At 40.5% G+C, this 20,257-nt stretch overlaps 1 protein-coding gene across 1 annotated transcript in view; it reads right to left on the bottom strand.

The window, feature by feature from the left end:
* The window catches only part of LOC113028832 (NACHT, LRR and PYD domains-containing protein 3-like), a 42,796-nt gene that overhangs the window by 14,968 nt on the left and 7,571 nt on the right, over nucleotides 1–20,257 (bottom strand). Inside the window, exons 3-8 of the mRNA XM_026179277.1 lie at nucleotides 14,685–14,966; nucleotides 10,379–12,185; nucleotides 10,126–10,299; nucleotides 2,306–2,494; nucleotides 1,663–1,836; nucleotides 1,005–1,178 (exon numbers count right to left, since the gene is read on the bottom strand). Of these exons, the coding sequence (XP_026035062.1) occupies nucleotides 1,005–1,178; nucleotides 1,663–1,836; nucleotides 2,306–2,494; nucleotides 10,126–10,299; nucleotides 10,379–12,185; nucleotides 14,685–14,958 (2,792 nt within the window). The 5' untranslated portion in view covers nucleotides 14,959–14,966. The remainder of the gene's footprint in view (nucleotides 1–1,004; nucleotides 1,179–1,662; nucleotides 1,837–2,305; nucleotides 2,495–10,125; nucleotides 10,300–10,378; nucleotides 12,186–14,684; nucleotides 14,967–20,257) is intronic.

Here is a 20,257-nt window from a genome sequence, read left to right as displayed (position 1 = left end):
AGTTAGAAATATCCTGTCTCAGAGTGACGCTGAAAAACTAGTTCATGCATTTATTACTTCCAGGCTGGACGACTGTAATTCATTATTATCAGGATATCCAAAGAACTCGCTGAAAAGCCTTCAGCTAATCCAAAATGCTGCAGCAAGAGTCCTGACAGGGACTAGAAAGTGCCTACTTGTTGTTCCTAGAGTATTTAAAAGTAGAATGGGAGGCAGAGCCTTCAGTTTTCAGGCCCCTCTTCTGTGGAACCAGCTTCCAGTTTGGATTCAGGAGACAGACACTATCTCTACTTTTAAGATTAGGCTTCAAACTTTCCTTTTTGCTGAAGCATATAGTTAGGGCTGGACCAGGTGACCCTGAATCCTCCCTTCGTTATGCTGCAATAGACGTAGGCTGCCGGGGGATTCCCATGATGCATTGAGTTTTTCCTTTCCAGTCACCTTTCTCACTCACTATGTATTAATAGACCTCTCTGCATTTAATCATATCTGTTATTAACCTCTGTCTCTCTTCCACAGCATGTCTTTATCCTGTCTTCCTTCTCTCACCCCAACGGTTGCAACAGATGGCCCCGCCCCTCCCTGAGCCTGGTTATGCCGGAGGTTTCTTCCTGTTAAAAGGGAGATTTTTCCTTCCCACTGTCGCCAAAGTGACAGGCTGCAGCACCCACGATGTGGGACGGAGAGATTCAGAAGGTCTTTCCTCCTTGCTGCTGTCAGACTCCCCAACAAAGACTTCAACTGACCAAACACACACATCCACACATGTGCAATAACACTAAGTGTAATTGTTTTTTCCAACAACATAGGATTTTATTCTGTTGTATATATTATGGTATTCTTTTAATCTTATTCTATTCCTTTGCTCTTCTTAATTTTTGCAGCTGCAACTTTGCACTGTCCACTTTATGCTGTGAACAACATATTTCCCATGTGTGGGACTAATAAAGGTTTATCTTATCTTATCTCAGTCATCTCAGCACTACTAAAACATGGTGACTAACCTCAGAGTTTCAAGTCCACATCCTGGACTCTTCAGAAAAACACACAGCTGCTTCACCCCCATGTCCTGCAAGTTATTATTACTCAGGTCCAGCAGTCTCAGATGGGAGGGGTTGGACTTCAGTGCTGCTGCCAGATAATCACAGCTGGTCTCTGACAAACCACAGTCCTTTAATCTGTATAAAGAATGAAAGATGTAAGTTTATTAGACAAAGTGCTTGAAATCATTCAGTGTTTCATCATCTGTTCAGAGCTGAAGAAGGTTCAGAATGTAGAAGTTTAGAAAATGGAAACTCCAAACAGCTGAAGCCAACAGGAAGCACCCACGATGTGGGACGGAGAGATTCAGAAGGTCTTTCCTCCTTGCTTCTGTCAGACTCCCCAACAAAGACTTCAACTGACCAAACACACACATCCACACATGTGCAATAACACTAAGTGTAATTGTTTTTTCCGACAACATAGTATTTTATTCTGTTGTATATATTATGGTATTCTTTTAATCTTATTCTATTCCTTTGCTCTTCTTAATTTTTGCAGCTGCAACTTTGCACTGTCCACTTTATGCTGTGAACAACATATTTCCCATGTGTGGGACTAATAAAGGTTTATCTTATCTTATCTCAGTCATCTCAGCACTACTAAAACATGGTGACTAACCTCAGAGTTTCAAGTCCACATCCTGGACTCTTCAGAAAAACACACAGCTGCTTCACCCCCATGTCCTGCAAGTTATTATTACTCAGATCCAGCTGTCTCAGATGGGAGGGGTTGGACTTCAGTGCTGCTGCCAGATAATCACAGCTGATCTCTGACAAACCACAGCTCACCAATCTGTATAAAGAATGAAAGATGTACGTTTATTAGACAGACAAAGTGTGAGCTTGAAATCATTCAGTGTTTCATCATCTGTTCAGAGCTGAAGAAGGTTCAGAATGTAGAAGTTTAGAAAATGGAAACTCCAAACAGCTGAAGCCAACAGGAAGCAGCTTTCAATTTTCCAGAAATTCCAACAAAGTTATAGAAAACATTTTTCTTACATTTTTCAGACATTCCTTCCCACTATTGCCAAAATGCTTGCTCATAGGGGGTCATATGATTGTTGTGTTTTACTCTGTATCTATTATTGTATGATCTACTGTACAATATAAAGCACCTTGAGGCGACTGTTGTTATGATTTGGTGCTATATAAATAAAATTGAATTGACATGCAGACTGGAGGAACCAGGGATTGAACCCCTAACCTTCCGGTCAGTTGGTGACTTGCTTTACCTCCTGAGCTACAGTCACATGCTGACTGACCTCAGAGTTTCAAGTTTACATCCTGGACTCTCCAGAAAACCACACAGATGCTTCACTCCTGGATCCTGCAGCTTGTTCGCATTCGGGGGAAAACTGTCACCTCTCAGGTCCAGACGTTTCAGATAGGAGGAGTTGGACTTCAGAGCTGCGATCAGCAAGCTGATCTCTGATGGATCACAGCCCTTCAATCTGTATAAAGAATGAAAGATGTAAGTTTATTAGACAAAGTGCTTGAAATCATTCAGTGTTTCATCATCTGTTCAGAGCTGAAGAAGGTTCAGAATGTAGAAGTTTAGAAAATGGAAACTCCAAACAGCTGAAGCCAACAGGAAGCAGTTTCAAGCAGTCTTCAGGAAACTTTAACAAAGCTATAGATTTTTTTTCTCACATGTTCTTCACCATTTGACACATCTAAATTTATACATTTAAAGACCTGAAAATATGAATCAGACTAAAGAATGTTGAAATGGTGGATTATATTTGAACTTTTACAAACAAACCAAACTATTAGTTGGATATCCAATTACTGACTAGAGCACTAAACTCTAAAACACAGTATTTGATTTGATTTGACACATGTCAAAGAAAAGCATGTGACACAAGAAGTGACTGTGCTCAATGTGATGAACTGTTTCCAGTGTTAGAAGTATATGGGCTCAAAATGTGGTCATAAATATTTTGTACTTGTAAATCAGGATTTGTATGTGTAAAAAAATTTTGTGTGTGGACTTAGCCAAAAGAAACCCCTGCAAATTACAAGTACGAATTTTGACCCTATTTTTCTTCCTTTCATCTGATTGGTGAATGTCATGTCAATCACAAATGTAACAATCCAATCAGAGAACAGATGGGTTTGGCTGTCTTAGGGGCACTTTTTTTGAACTGCAGGTCCTTGAAGGGAATAAATGCCCTTTTACATGCCAACCCAGCGTTTTCCTTCATCACCAGGAAGGAAAACAGTCTGTGGTCGCCTGAGTTTGGTGATTTTTGTGTCACACTGCAAAGACCCACAGAGCCCAGCAGCCAGCAACAAATTCTGGATCCTTTGCTTTTAGTTAGCAGTTAGCATTAGCAGCACATCCTGCGTCCGATGTGAAAGGACTTTTATACTGCGCACTGTGACTCACAGCAATGGTCCCGGGTCAGCCCTGACGTTGTGTTAAACTAATCCTAAAGTAATAATGGTGTTTCTAACCACTGATATAGCACAACTTTATCCTTTCAACAGCTGCTGAAAGTTAGGGGACCGAGCTGCTATCGGATATTTATATAGAGATCCTCCAGCTTCAAACTGTATCACCCTTCAAGGACCTGCAGTTCAAAAAAGCGCCCCCCCCCCCCCCCCCCCCCCCGACAGCCAAACCCATCTGTTCTCCGATTGGATTGTTTAATTTGTGATTGACATGACATTGACCAATCAGCTTAAAGGAAGAAAAATAGGGTCAAAATTTGTACTTGTAACTTGCAGGTTTTTCTTGGCTAAGTCCACACACAAATCTTTTTTACACACGCACAAATCTTTTTTACAAGTACAAAACCGATTTACAAGTACAAAATATTTATGACCACATTTTGAGCCCATATAAGTACTGCCACACCACCCCTAGCATGTCTGATCTTGTTTCATCTCATAAACCAGTGATTCCCAAACTTTTTTTGCTGGCCCCCCTTTGTTTTACAAGAAAAATGTTCGCGACCCCCCTTTGTGCGCACACGCACGCACGCACGAACACATCCTCACATCCACGCCCCCCCTAGGGGTTGGGCCCCACACTTTGGGAAGGTCTGTCATAAACTAAACAGGGTCAGCCCTGATAAGTACTTGGATGGCAATACCAGGTGCCGTAAGCTTTAATTGTCACCTAAAGGCTGTCCCAATTCGTAGACTCCTCCAAATGCATCCTGCTTTTCCCCAGATTTGAAGGATGGGTCAGGTGTATCCTTCGTGGCCCACCATATCCCAGAATTCATAGCACAGCACAGCCAATTCTAGTTTCCCACAATGGTAACGGCTACTAAGTTTTAATAATCCAATTCAATTCAATTTTATTTATATAGCGCCAAATCACAACAAAAGTCGTCTCAAGGCGCTTCATAGGTACAGACAAAAGCCCAACCGTCATATGACCCCCTATAAGCAAGCACTTTGGTGACAGTGGGAAGGAAAAACTCCCTTTTAACAGGAAGAAACCTCCGGCAGAACCAGGCTCAGGGAGGGGTGGCCATCTGCTGTGATTGGTTGGGGTGAGAGAAGGAATAATATTACTCTTATTAATTTTTCTGGGTCACAAAATAAACTTTTAACATATTTTCAGGCAAGAATGTAGCTGTGTAAACTTCAAATATCTGCTCAGTTTATCAAGACACCACATATTTGCAAAAGTGCTCTGACATTTTCGGAGACGTCTGTTACCCACTCGCTCGAGAGCTAGCCAGGGTTCAGTGGTCACTCGAACCGGCGACAACAGTGAACTCCCGGCTTCATCGTTTTCAGACCCCCACGGTCTTTTGCTACCCAGGTTAAACATGATATATAAGCCACTCAGACTCAACTTAAAAGTGTTATTGTTTGGCTTTTTTCCAGTGTTTTATTTGTTCTGGACTAAATCACTTTGGCTGAGATCAAAGTTATTCGATTATATTAGTTTAAATAAAACTTTATTAATCCCTCGGGTGGGTTCCTCTGGGGTTTTTACACAGCTGAAACGTCAAACAGAAAACCGAGTAAACAGAAATGTGAGATGGTCGAGATTTTACTCCAGTGTACTGTTATATTTTAGATAGCAAGGAGCAGACGACCGAGTTTATTAAACTCCACCGAGACAGCTGGTGACGCAGATCTGAAGGCTAGACTGTTCCATTTCACAGCCTTGCACTTCCGGCTTTCTCGGTCTTCGAAGTACCTGATCCATGTAGACCGTGAAGGCCGGGTCCTCCGAAGGATGTGGCCTAGGTTTTGGGAGACAGCTCTAGTGTGCGCTCTCTCTGCGGTAATAATAATAATAATAATAATAATAATAATAATAATAATGGATTGGATTTATATAGTAGGGCTGGGTATCGTCACTGATTTCTAGAATCGATTCAATTCCGATTCACAAGGTCCCGAATCGATTCGATCCACGATTCGATTTAATTCGATTCGATTCGATTTAAATCTGGGAAATTTTGACAGTCAGAAATATAATTCAGATCAGTACATTTACATATTTTTGTATCAATAAAAAGGAAGCTGACACACGCAAGACTTTATCACAGGTGTGAGCGTCACAGCAGAGACCTTTGTGTCAAAGTAGCTGAAGATAAAACACAGAAAAACATGAAGGTGATTTTCCTGTTCTGGGATTTTATAAAAATATTCTGCAGTACATCAAAAACGGAAGAAAACCATTAATCAGCACATGAACATCACCTCTGACGTTACAGCGGTTTTATTAGAGACACGGCGTTTTGCATTTTGCATTTTGAATAATTTTAAAAAGTTTAAATTTGTTACTGTCATATTCCCATATATCATTGTGATGTTGTTTATTCTATTACTCTTGTTCTCTTCTGCTTGTTTTCTTTTTTTCTTTCTCAACAGGTGATCCAGGTGATCGATAGATGCATTTTTTTTCCTGCCCATTCTGTTGGTTTTTGTTTTTTTTCCCTTCTCCCCCGTCCCTCTTCTCAGCTCTTTCTCTTTCTTTCCTCCAGTCAAGTCTTTCCCGTATTCAGCAAGTGAAAATAAAATAAACAATAAAAGGTGAATCAAATGGACCATTATGGCAAGGCTGGGATGGTCAGTTTGGTAAAGTAAATCCGTTGGGCATCTTTCTTTGCCTTTAGACAACAATTCTGATGCAACAGAGCCAAACGGGACAGGCCAAAAAAAAAAAAAAAAGTTTAAATTTGTTCAGTATTGAACAGCAGAAATGAGGTTTTCTTTTTGGAAGAATGTAAAAGGGAAAAAAAAAAGCGGCCGACAGCGCTGTAAGCAACAGTAGACTTGTGCGTATCAAGCAAGCGAATAATGAAGAAAGGGAAACTGTTCGAGAGAGAGAGAGAGAGCTGTGCATCGCGATGGAAGCAAAACAGTAAAAGAGTGAATCCATGACGATGTTTATTTGAAGCGTAGTTTGGATCTTCTTTTGCTGCTGGTTCGGTCAATATTGTTGGAGAGACATCAAACTAACAGCTTTAGAATCAGCGCATAAAGGGCGTGAACACAAAGCGCCGACAGATCAGAATCAGCGAGCTGTCGGCTTTCAGCCCCGACTGTGAGAAAGGCGACATCTAACTGATCCTGATCCGCGGGTCACGCTGTGTGTTTGTACCTGCTCTCATTTACTGTCTTAGCTGTTTGGTGGTTGTTGAAATTTTGTGAGATGTCACCACAGATTCTGGCATTTCGGGCAAAATAAATTTATATTAAAAAATCGATTCGGGATTTTAATGAATCGATTTTACGTTATCCAAGCCAGAATCGATTTTAATTGATGAATCGATTATAAAAACCCCACCCCTATTATATAGCGCTTTTCAAGGTAACACACGGTGGTGTTTTTTCTGTAGCCAATTTAATGAAAAACCTATAGATATCTTCTTAGTATATTTTCATAGTATAATCTTCACGTGCTTCATCCGAAGCACACTTTCTGTGTACTCACTCCCTAATTTATAGCAAAAGTATTCACTCACTGTGTCTTTACTGTTTTGCTAGATTAGCTTAGCTTGTAGCTCGCTAGCACCATGGCCTCTTCACCTGACCCTCCTTCACCTGTCCCTCCTGCACTTTCCTGCTCATTGTGTTTAGTTACTCCTCGGCCTCCTTTAGCAGTAATGATACCTGTAACAAATGTAGCATATTTGCAGATCTGAAGGCCAGGGTCGCACCCTTGATTCACCCATAGCTAGCCAGGCCGCTGTAGCTGGTGCAGCCAAAGGTAGTGTCGCCCCCCCCTGGCAGACCCCAAGGAGCTGGGGAGAGAGGACGGCTGGAGCTGTGTCCCAATTCAGGGACAGCACGCTTTGGAGTGCGCATTTGTAGAACGATTACATCACAATACAACAGCAGTACAATACAAAGTAGAATTAAACAGTACTGCAGTAAAGGTGTTGTACTTATAGAAATTGTAAACCATAAACAAACAAACATTATTCAGAACCTACAATATACCAATGCTAGGGGGAGAAGTACAACTGATTAAGCCAAAGAGTAAAGGAATTGAAGAATCTTCCTTTTTTCACATACAACCATAGTTTTTATAGCTTTTGGGTTAGTAGAGTTCTTAATTGAACTAAGATATTGCAAAAGCTCATAGGAGAATACATCAAAAGAGGGATGTCTTCCTAAACATTTGGATTTGTGAATATGAATTTTAGCCATTAAGATTAACAAGTCAATCATATATCTGTTATCAATGTTGAATTGTATTTGGTTTTGGTGGAGACCAAATAATACATATTTCCAAAACAGTGCAAATCCTTTAAATACATTTTCTGAGACAAATACTAGATTCCTTGCGAGTCTTACAAAAGCTACAGTTTGCATCAATGTCTAATTTGAATTTGCTTTGAAGATAATCTTTAGTTGAGTAAATTCTTTGTATTAATTTATAAAAAATGTCTTTAACTTTGTTGGTAATTAAATACTGATTAGGTAATCTCCAAACTTCATTCCACATAATATCATCAGACCACCAGTTCCAGAAAAAAAATTACATATGGTAGCATGGTTATACTATTCTGAAATAAAGATCTGATAGATTTATTTTTGTTTTTAGAATGTGTTTAGAAAAGCATATCTTAACAACAATAGTTTGCATTGGAGATGCCAACGGCCTGTGGAATGAAGTGATATTAAGTTGATTCTTAAAAAGGATACAAACCCCTGATGGTATTGAGCCAAATACTTTAGTATATTCATCACGATTTATAGTTAAATTGAAAAGTAGACAAAGTTATTCATAGGAGAAAAGCGTACCATTTGAATCGAATAATTGATTGACTAAAACAATGTTATTCCGAAACCAACTACCTAAGAAGAGAGATTAAGTAGGATATCGCTGTTATTCCAATATAATAACTGTGTGGACTAAATGCTTGTAAATAAGAGTCCATGCTAAAAAAGCTTTGCGATGAAAAGCAGAGATTTTTATAGGGATTTTATCAATATCAAACTTACAAGTAAGTAGCTATAGTATTCCAAATGGAAGTAGGATTATTCATTAGATTTTTTAACCAATTTATTTTGAATGTGTTATTTAGAGTTTTAAAATCTAACACATTAAGTCCTCCATTGACATATGTGTTTATAAGAACTGTTTTTTTAATGTAGCGTGTCCTATTTTTCCAAATAAAATTGAAAAGTAACTTATCAACCTCTTTCATGAGTTTATTATCGAGGTGCAATGCCAATGCTGCCTATGTACGACGAGAGCTGCCTTCTGCTTTAGTTGTCCCGAAGTGTACTCCAAATGCGCTCAACAAATGTGCCCTTTATTTCCCCAAATTAGAAGTGTGGCCCGGTGTAGACTTCGTGGCCCAACCTATCCTACAATTCATAGCGCGGCGGTGGGTGTGGATATTTTGTTTGGAAAAAAACGGCGGATGCCTGAAGCGGGGCGGCCGAAGAGTTAACTTTCAAAAGTAAGTACTGAATATTATGTCACTTATTTATGCGCGAATGTTTAATAACGAAGAACATTAAAACATTATTGTTGGTCACATGTCGGCAAAGTCATGTGACGTTAGTGACGTTTGTACTAACTTGGTTTTAAAGCCTTTAAATATACGCCTTCAATAGTCGACCTTAATCTTACAGAGAATGTGATGATTTAGTGGATAATTAAAGTCAGTCATATATCCACAAACACAACAAGCTGAAAGTCAGTGATGCTGCTCGGTTTGCAGTCCTGAACATCACGGCACAAGCAGGATTCACTGCACTGTTAATGTGAGCTGTGTTATATTGCTGCCTCTGTTCGGTGGTGTCGAGCCAAACGCACTTTAACGTGTGTTTGAACGAGCTGACGGTTCACTCGTTAAGCTGAAAGAAAGATGCTTTAATCACAGCAGTCACATTGTAATGCAAGTCACATAATTTGTGTGGCATGTTATTGAATGCAGAACAGCTGATTGTTCTGTAAAAAGTTTGAAATGGTTATAAAAAAAAAGGTAAATGGCTGCAAATAACTTGTGCGTATGATTTTAAAATTGACAATTTATATTTGCATTTAAAGTTATGAAATATGATTCATTAAAAAAAAGTGCCCCTCCGACAGTCAAAATTCGTACTTGTAACTTGCAGGTTTTCTTGGCTAAGTCCACACACAAATCGTTTTTACGCACACACAAATTCTTATTACACATACAAATCCTGATTTACAAGTACAAAATATTTATGACCACATTTTGAGCCCATATAACCCCCCCCCCCACACACACACACACACACACACACACACACACACACAACCAATTAAGAAGGAGAGTAAACAATGTGAGCAGAAATTAAACGGTAGAAATAAGTATTACATAAACAAAAATATATAATAAATAAAAGCCAGGTCAAAAAAGTAAGTTTGGCTTCAAAAGCATGAGCACACACTCTGCTGTCTTCAGGAAAATCAGAACAGAAAGTCATCTACATGTGGGTTTAGTTCTGACTTTAGGGACAAGTAAAAAAAATAAAATAAAAACATCTGTCCAGACAACCTGACAGTCAAATATATAAACTCAGGAACTTAAAAGGAAAACTGTGCTGACTTTGAACGTCCGCATCAAGATAAACTTACAGATTTAAGAGTCAAAAAGTGTCAAAAAGTCTGTATCCTTACCTGAGAGTTTCAAGTTTACAGTCAGGACTCTTTAGTCCAACACACAGCAAATCCAATCCTGAATCCTGCAGGTAGTTCCAGCTCAGGTCCAGCTCTCTCAGATGATTGGATGGGGAGCTGAGAATTTCAGACAAAGCTTCAAAGCTTCTTTTTGAGAGTTTACAATAACTCAGCCTGAGGAAGAATAACAATGCAGACATATTATTTTCTTCATCTAGCATTATTAAACATATTTGTTCATAGATTCACTTACAGCACTTTCTTGGAGGCTTTGACCACTGGCAGCAGCTTCAAAAATGCCTTCTCTGAACCAGAGTATTTCTTCAGGTCAAACACAGCAAGATCTGATGACAGTAAGACGAAGACCAGAGCCGACCACTGAGCAGGAGACAGTTCATCTGTGGAGAGACGTCCTGAACTCAGGGACTGTTGGATCTCCTCCACTAGAGAACGATCATCCAGTTCATTCAGACAGTGGAACAGATTGATGCTTTTCTCTGCAGACAGATCGTCACCGAGCTTCTTCTTGATGTACCGAACTGTTTCCTGATTGGTCTGTGAGCCACTTCCTGTCTGTGTCAGCATGCATAGGAGATCCTGATTGGTCTGCAGTGAAAGACCCAGGAGGAAGCGGAGGAACAAGTCCAGGTGTCCATTTGGACTCTGTAAGGCTTTGTCCACAGCACTCTGGTAGAAATCCGCCTCTGCAGAATTGTTTCTGAAAAAATCAAAAATCCATTTAAAGGTTCTCGGAAAAATATTAAATATTAAAAAAGTTTTGTCTTCCAGCAGATTGACTCCAGAGTTGATGAAGGTCAGATAGACATGAAGAGCAGCAAAGAACTCCTGAATGCTCAGATGGACAAAGCAGTAGACTGTTTCTGAAAACATGTCATACTCATCAGCTTTAAAGATCTGTGTGAACACTCCTGAGTACACTGAGGCTGCTCTCATATCGATGCCACACTCTTTCAGGTCTGATTCATAGAAGATCCACTTTCTTTTCTGCAGCTGATCAAAGGCCAGTTTTCCCAGAGACTCAGTGATCTTCCTGCATGAATCTGTCTCAGCTTCTCCATCATATTTGATGTCCTTCGTTTTTAGGTGAAATAGCACAAGGCGTAGGTAGAGCTCTGTGAGAGTCTTAGGCAGATCTTCGCTCTCTTTGTTCTTCATGACAAACTCCAGAACTGTAGCAGTGATCCAGCAGAAGACTGGGATGTGGCACATGATGTGGAGGCTTCGTGATGTCTTGATGTGGGAGATGATGCTGCTGGCCTGCTCCTCATCTCTGAATCTCTTCCTGAAGTACTCCTCCTTCTGTGGGTCAGTGAACCCTCTGACCTCTGTCACCAAGCCAACAATGTCAGGAGGGATCTGATTGGCTGCTGCAGGTCGTGTGGTTATCCAGAGGCGAGCAGAGGGAAGCAGTTCCCCCCTGATGAGGTTTATCAGCAGCACATTCACTGAGGTGGACTCTCTAGGGTCAGTTAGGATTGTAGTTTTGTGGAAGTCCAGAGGAAGTCGACACTCATCCAGACCATCAAAGATGAACACAACCTGGAAGTCTTCAAAGCTGCAGATTCCTGCTTCTTTGGTTTCAGTAAAGAAGTGATGAACAAGTTCCACCAAGCTGAACTTTTCCTCTTTCAGCAGATTCAGCTTTCTGAAAGTGAATGGAAACATGAACTGGATGTCCTGGTTGGCTTTGTCTTCAGCCCAGTCCAGAGTGAACTTCTGTGTTAGGACTGTTTTCCCAATGCCAGCCACTCCCATTGTCAGCACTGTTCTGATTGGTTTATCTCTTCCAGGTGGGAGTTTAAAGATGTCTTCTTGTCTGATTGTAGTTTCTGGTCTGTCTGGTTTCCTGGATGCTGTTTCAATCTGTCTGACCTCATGTTCATCATTGACCTCTGCAGTCCCTCCCTCTGTGATGTAGAGCTCTGTGTAGATCTGACTCAGGAGGGTCGGGTTTGCTGTTGTAGAAATCCCCTCAAACACACACTGGAACTTCTTCTTCAGGTTTGATTTGAGTTTGAGCTGACACTCAGGGAGAATCTCTGCATGAAGATACAGCAAATGACACAAATGAGAAAACTGCATTCTGGTTACTGTGGTTATGTGTTCAGTTCACTGGACTCTTGGTGTCATGATCCGGGTGAGTCTGAGTAACTTTCCACAGCATCAGCTCTCCTCCCCTGGGTGGAGCCCTCCTCACTGCTCCTCACCTGTTGCCAATTACTCCGGCAGTATTTATGAGCAGCACTCACAATGAACCTTCTCCAGATTGTCTGCTTAGCACAGTCAGTTCTCTGCCTCACATTTTGTCTTGTGCTCCTCAGCTTGTTTCGCGTAACCCTCTTTTCCTGTTCCCTAGTCGGCACCTGGATATATCTTCCAACTCTCGCCATAAGTCACGCCTCAGGATTCTGGCCTGCCGCTGCTGGTAAAACTCACTCTTGCAAACTGCCCTCCTCACCTGCCTGCCTCCCTGTTCACCCACATCTCACTCTGTACCCAGATTTGATTCATCTCCTCCTCCAGCTGATCTCCACCTGCAGCCACGTAAGACCTCTTAGTTTTTAAATCTTGGACTCATTCACTACACTGTGGACCACTCTGATTATTATCTCCTTTGTTCCAGTGATCCTGGATCGTTTCTATCCGCCCGTTTCTGCCCCTGTTGTTCCTTTGACCTGCCTCAGCTTATGTTCTGGCCTCAGCTCTGCACTTCTCATAATACCTCGCTTGCTGTTGAATTTAGCTGTGATTCAGCTTTCTCCGTCAAGAAATCTAGTAAAATACATTTCTGTTAAAAGTCACTCAGCCTCTGGTTTTTGGTTCTGTGCTTGAGTCCTTTTCATGAGCTATTGAGCCCTGACACTTGGGTTATAACTGAGGGCAGGTTTTATAGAGACACATTTGATTTAATTATGTTTATTTATACAGCATCAAATCAATACTAGCAACATTTCACATATTACATAAACAACACTATGGAGCCAGTAATGAATAAATATGTAGAATAAATGAAAGAATTTCAATTATGAAAGTTTTTTTTTTAATTCCTCCAAATAACAACAACAACAGTCACCCCAATGTGCTTTATATTGTAAGGTAAAGAACCTACAGTAACACAACAGACAAAACCACAACTATCTTTTTGGGTCCTGAAAACTGAAGGCTCTGCCTCCCATTCTACTTTTAAATACTCTAGGAACAACAAGTAGGCCTGCAGAGCGAGAGCGAAGTGCTCTAATAGGGTGATAAGGTACTACAAGGTCATTAAGATAAGATGGGGCCTGATTATTTAAGACCTTGTATGTGAGGAGCAGGATTTTGAATTCTGGATTTAACAGGAAGCCAAAACAGGAAAAATCTGCTCTCTCTTTCTAGTCCCTGTCAGGACTCTTGCTGCAGCATTTTGGATCAGCTGAAGGCTTTTCAGGGAGTTTTTAGGACTTCCTGATAATAATGAATTGCAGTCGTCCAGCCTGGAAGTAATAAATGCATGAACTAGTTTTTCAGCGTCACTCTGAGACAGGATTTTTCTAACTTTAGAGATGTTGCACAAATGGAAGAAAGCAGTCTTACATATTTGTTTAATATGTGCATTGAAGGACATGTCCTGGTCAAAAATGACTCCAAGGTTCCTCACAGCGTTACTGGAGGCCAAGGTAATGCCATCCAGAGTAAGAATCTGCTTAGATACCATATTTCTAAGATTTTCAGGGCCGAGTACAATAACCTCAGTTTTATCTGAATTAAGAAGCAGAAAGTTAGCGGCCATCCAGGTCTTTATGTCTTTAAGGCATTCCTGCAGTTTAACTCATTGGTGTGTGTTATCTGGCTTCATGCACAGATAGAGCTGGGTGTCATCTGCATAGCAGTGTAAATGTATGCTATGTCTTCTAATGATGCTGCCTAAGGGAAGCATGGTAACGGGAGCGTTGCCAGCAGAAGGCTGAAGTGGAATCTCCCAGAAAGCTGCAGAAGAAAAAAACGTGAGCTGAGATTTCAGTCAAATAAGGAGAACTGTGGCTTTCCTCCAACTTTTGACCAATCACCTTAGTGTCCGGTTTATCAACCATAATAAAAAGCATTTACTGTCTGGGCATTTTTTTTGTTTGGGTCTCCAAACAGCAGGAAAAAAATGGCAGCCATTTTTTTTAACTGTACCTTCAACAGGTAAATAGATTTAAGAAAAAGCACTTTGATCATATTTGTGACGTGTCCCAAACTGTTGTTGTCGCCTCATTTATGTTGATAAAACAGCTCTAAAACCAATCGGACAACATAAATCTTTAAAATGGGCAGAAAACCTGCTGCTGGTCCCATTTTAATCAAACCAACCCAAAGAGCAGATATTCATGTACACAGGAGGTTATTTGTGCAGATGCATAAAACACAAACTGTTGGCTTTCTGCAGTCTCTCACTCCTGAAAGTGTTGGCAAGTGTTTTGGATTTATTATTTATATGGATGGTAATGGCACCTGTGTAATGTTAACTAATGTTTTTATTGTTTATGTGTTTTTTGTTTAGTCATTCCCTGACTTACCTTTGGGTTCTGGGATGGTTTTATTTAAATTCTCCAACAGATCATTCTTGTTTATCTTCCCCAAAAGCTTCTTAGTGACTTCAAAAGTGTTAGAGTAGGTCTCAAACATCAGATCCACTACTTTTGTCCTCTCTGCATTCTCCAGTTTACTCCCTGGGATTGCTGGTAAACCTTTTACAGACCCTTTGTTCTTCAGATGCCACTTGAATTTTTCAAAGTCTTCACGTTCCAAATCCTCCAAAGTCCCCAGAAGGATTTCTTTAGGTGTCGTCATCTTTTACCCTGTAAGGATCCGATAAACACAAAGACTGTAAGAACAGCTGGAGAGGTAATTGTCTGATTTTAACAATTTAACATGATTCTAACAGCAGTTCATCACTACCACCAATAAATTTCTAAGGCTCAGATGCAACAAAATTGCACATAAAGAAGTATCCAAGTAACACTTTGCTACAATATAAAACAAACTATATAAACAAAGAAAATATATAAACTAAATATATACACTACCCGTCAAACCTTTTAGAACAGCCCAATTTTTCCAGAGTTTTTGTCACGGTTTGCGAGCCGTGTGTAAATTATTAAAGGACCCTTTATGCAGGCAGCTCAGATGCAAGTGAGTTTATTCATCACATGGTGATACAAACAGAAATGGTGAGGGTGAGCATGGAAACTAAGCAAAAACCTAAACTGGGAAAACTAACAGTACACGAATATGAAGAAGTACACGAAGGGAAGACGAAAACACGGAACACAAGGGGTGGGAGCAAAACACCACAACACATCACTATATAGACAGTTACACAGAGGGAGACACAGAGGGCAACAACACAGGGCGGAACATATGGACAGAGAAGACTAAACACAGAACAGAGTCCACAGAGAAACAAGGGGGCAGGGAATCCAAACCTAGGAAGCATAGAATAACTCACAAACAAAACGGAAATAATACAAAAATCACAAAGAAATGAAAACACTAGCTCGGGAGACCCAGGACCCTGACAGATAAGCAGACGAACCAGCAACTAACAGAGGCAAACACAAGGCTTAAATACACAGAGGGATAACGAGGGAATGAGACACAGAAGGAGGACACAGCTGGGAGTGACTGACAAGACGAGACAGAGGAAACGCAAACTAAACACACTGACATGAGACACGGACCTTCACAACAAAGCAGGAAATACATAGACTGAACTTAGAGGTACAACAAAACACAGAACCAAAATGTAAGAATAAACAAAGATACATCATGAAATCAAAGATTAACAATACAAAACAGAAAACACTGAGTCACAGACCCAGGATCGTGACAGTTTTATTGAACATATCCTTTTTATTTCTCATTGCACTCTGAAATGAAAGCATAGTACAAATAAGCAGTTGGAGTTAAAAATAAATCATGAAACACATTTATAGACCAGAGGCGGATCTAGAGAAATTTCCTTAGGGCGGGGCGGGGGGGGGGGGGGGGGGGGGCAAATCAAAGCCTTTTTTTTTTTCAAACACATACGCAGGTGGTTACGCATGGTTAAAATGATTCAAATGCAGTAAGTATACACATTTTTCATATAAATATAGTCTATAACTTAATTATTGTCTGTAGCCCACATAATTACACTCTTTAGTTACATAAAACATGTGAGTTTTGATGTTATGTACTGTATAGCCTGTATAATAAATAAATAAATATGTAGCCCAATGAGTATAAAATCCAGAAAGCTACACAGCACGGGGCGCTTCATTTACAAACACAAGTCTAACTTAAGTTTCACTGTTTTTTGTTAGAAAACAGTCACATTGTTACAGCTTAAATTACACAAAATGTCAGAAATCTGCACTGTCATGCACAAACATGTAAACCTCATTTTTCATGATTTGTTGGATTAACCGACTGAGGTCTGAAATACAACTGGACATTTTTGATTCCTTTTGAGTTTACGTTTTGTGGGATTATAATATTATTTTATGCCATGTTAGACCCCTAATTAAAGATTGTGAATTATTATGTAGTCTTAGTTTGCATTATTCTCCTGAATTAGAAGAAGCTGATAACTATTGCATTAGTTAAACTGATTTGCATTACATTAGACTGCTGATTTATTGTGGATGAATGATATTGTTTTATGATGTTATAAGAAAGTGTTTACGTTGCAATGGTACAGTCATTAGTGCCCTCACTGACACACTAAGCAAAACGACTACACAAAAGAACAGCTACACAAGACAAGACAACACACTAAGTAAACACGCCACACTAAACGTCACAAATCTCCCACATCTAAAAACCCTCTCTCTCTCTCACTCACTCGCTCGCTCTGTCTTGCTGCTGTTACCGTCACTCCCAAAACTTTTCCCTCTTCCTAAACAACAAAATCCCACATGTTGACTTTTTTTTTTAAAATTGGTTGACATGGTGGATTTTTCCACCGATAGGAAAGAGGTGGCTTTTTTCTTTCTTTACTGTTTTCGCGGCGTCCTTAGAAAACGCTTAAAACACACACACACAAAAACGTGACGACAGTATTTAGAAAAAAGCGTGGCTGATACAGTAGACTCTGGAATAACCTCCCTGTTCATATTCGTACTGCCGAGTCCATCCAGTCTTTTAAATCACATCTTAAAACTTATTTTTTTACTTTGGCTTTTGATTCTGTCTAGTTGGCTGGTCTAGCTTGTTTTTTGTTACCTATTGTTTGTTTTAACTGTCTCATGCTTTACTGACTGTGAAGCACTATGGTCAACACTGTTATTTTAATATGTGCTATATAAATAAATTGTGACTTGATTTGATTTGATTTTGATTTGATCTCTCTGTCTGTCGTGTACTTCCTGTTTTATTTTGTAGGTCTGTGCCTTATGTCTGTGCATTCAGCTCTGTGCTCTCCCTGTCTCGTCAGTGTAATCAAGCTGTGTCTCCCAACTGTTTCCTCTTTGCTCCGTTCACCTCTTGTATTTAGTGTCTGCGTCTTCCCCTACTCGTTGATGCATCGTACCCTCACGTTAACTGTGTGTTCCGTATGCTAGCCTGCCTGCCTGCTTCGTTTGTTTTGTATAGGGCTTTGGAGCGTGATGTCACGGGGGTGGGCGTGGAAAGGATTTTGGCCCGATCTGCTATTTTGGGGGTCTAAGTAAGGAGCGAAAGCATAGCCATGGTTCGTACTTGCTGTGTGGTCGGCTGCAATGTTCGATCTTACGACCGGCACGGGAATAAGTTTGAATTGTCTTTTTATGCTTTCCCAACCTGGAAGCAACATGAAGGAGCTCATGTATCGGATATGACCAAACGAAGGCGTCTAGCCTGGATAGCAGCCGTGAGACGAGCTGATATCAAGTTCTGTTACGTCTCCAGATATCAGTTGGTGTGCTCAAGACATTTTCATTCCGGTAAGTTCTAAATATGTTCATATCACACTTTATAGCTGAATAATATCATCGTCTCGGAAGTTATAGAAATTGCGATCAAACATCGAATGGAGTGACTTGATTGGTTGATGTAAAGACAATAAATGAAATGAGACAGGAAGGACACAAATTGGCGTTAATAATTTACCCGATTATCAATGTGTTAACTTGCATGTACTTTACAATTATGGGCATATAATATGATAACGATATTTTAGCAGTTCAATGATAAATGTATAACATTAATTATGGTGGGGGGTGGAAAATGGCTATTTCACTCGGTGCACTCCAGCTGACTTACTTTGACGACGTACTCAGAGTTTGGCGGTTGAAATAGCCAAATCTTGCACGCAGCCATTTGTAAATTGGATGTGCGCCTCCAGTGACTTGTAATTACGAAACTGGTTCGCTGTGTAAGCGCTTACTCCACAAACAAGATACGTGAAGATATCGGGGTAGGACAGTGGCGGTAAGTCGTCTGGGTCTTTACTCCACTGCCGTATTTCATATGGGTCCAGATTTGCGATGCACTCTATTTTTTTCAAGTACCGCTGCTTCGCCTCTGGACGCAATCGGTCTCTATACCGTCCGTTTTCTTTTGAGCTGTTTTTAAGCATGTTTCTTGTCGTCGTTGTTCCAACACAGTGTGTTTGTTTTGATTCGTAGACCCTGAAAATGGAGCTGCGCTCCCACAATGCATTGCGGCGTGACGTCAACTCCAAAGCCCTATTCTCAGTTTAGTTAAGTTTCTGTTCTGTTGCTATCCAGCAATAAAGCTGAGTGCTTTGAGTTTACGTCTGCCTCCGAGTCTTGCATTTTGGGTCCTTCCTCCCTGCCTGCCTGCACACAGCCAAGAGTTGGTTCCAACAACTTAGTGATTTTTACCAGCAGTCTTAGTTCAGGTGTTGTACAGCCTGTTTTAAACATGCTGTTGTACAGCCTAAAAAACCTGATCAGGATCCTCTGTCCGCTCAAACTTCAGGCCTATTTCAAAGCTTCCCTTCCTGTCGAAGATTTTGTAAAAGATTATATTTGTTCAGCTGCAATCTGTTGTAAAGGTTTCAGTCTGGTTTTAAAGCTCTTCACAGCACTGAAACTGCCCTTTGAAAAGTTCTTAATGATCTTTTATCAGCCACTGATCAGGAGACTCCGCTGTGCTTTTGGATCTGACCGCTGCCTTTGACACTGTTGACCACAGCATCTTGACCTCACCATTGGAGCATGGCGGCATCAAGGGCGCTCTATTAGACTGGTTCAGCTCTTTTATTAAATCGCATTATTACATATGGGGCTCATATTTGACGGCAGTTTGACCTTTGAAAAACAGCTGAGCTCAGCTGTACAGCGGTCTTTCTTCAAACTGAGGCTTTTATCTAAGGTGAGATCATTTATATCTTTTAAAAACCTTGAACGGGCGATCCACGTTTTCATGACGTCCCAGCTGGATTATTGTAACTCCTTATATGTTGGAGTTAGTGGGACCTGCCTGGCAAGACTGCAGCTGGTCCAGAAAGCTGCAGCTCGTCTTCTGACATGAACTGAAAGACATGAACATATTTCCCCGGATTAGGGTTAGGTCGCCATGTGAACTCGAGTGTTTCACCCACATCTGTGGCTAAAAATAGACATGCAATAGAAACTTATTATGAGCAGCATGTGAATAAAAATGTCTAGCCACATTAAGACTACACAACCTCCAGTTTGGCACAAAAAAACTGGTAACACAACGACAGTAATGATGATGGTGCTGGCACAGTTTAAGTGGACGAGTGAGATTATTTATATATTTTCTACATTTAATAATAAATGATCTTCTTAATAATTTTATAATAATTTCACCTCCTCACTTTGTACGACTCTGGATACTGTAGCTCCTGTGAAAACCAAGGTCTCTAATCAGAAGTACCTGACTCCGTGGTATAATTCTCAAACGCCTAACGCAGATGACTCGTAAGCTGGAGAGGAAATGGCGTGTCACAAATTTAGAGGATCATCATTTAGCCTGGAGAAATAGTTTGCTGCTTTATAAGAAAGCCCTCCGCAAAGCCAGAACATCTTACTATTCATCACTGATTGAAGAAAATAAGAACAACCCCAGGTTTCTCTTGAGCTCTGTAGCCAGGCTGACAAACAGTCAGAGCTCTGTTGAGCCAACCATCCCTTTAACG

The sequence above is a fragment of the Astatotilapia calliptera genome, chromosome 9, assembly GCF_900246225.1.
Source record: "Astatotilapia calliptera chromosome 9, fAstCal1.2, whole genome shotgun sequence".
Lineage (NCBI taxonomy): Eukaryota > Metazoa > Chordata > Actinopteri > Cichliformes > Cichlidae > Astatotilapia > Astatotilapia calliptera.
Note: the sequence above shows the minus strand (reverse complement) of the source record. Positions and strands in the feature narration are given on the sequence as shown.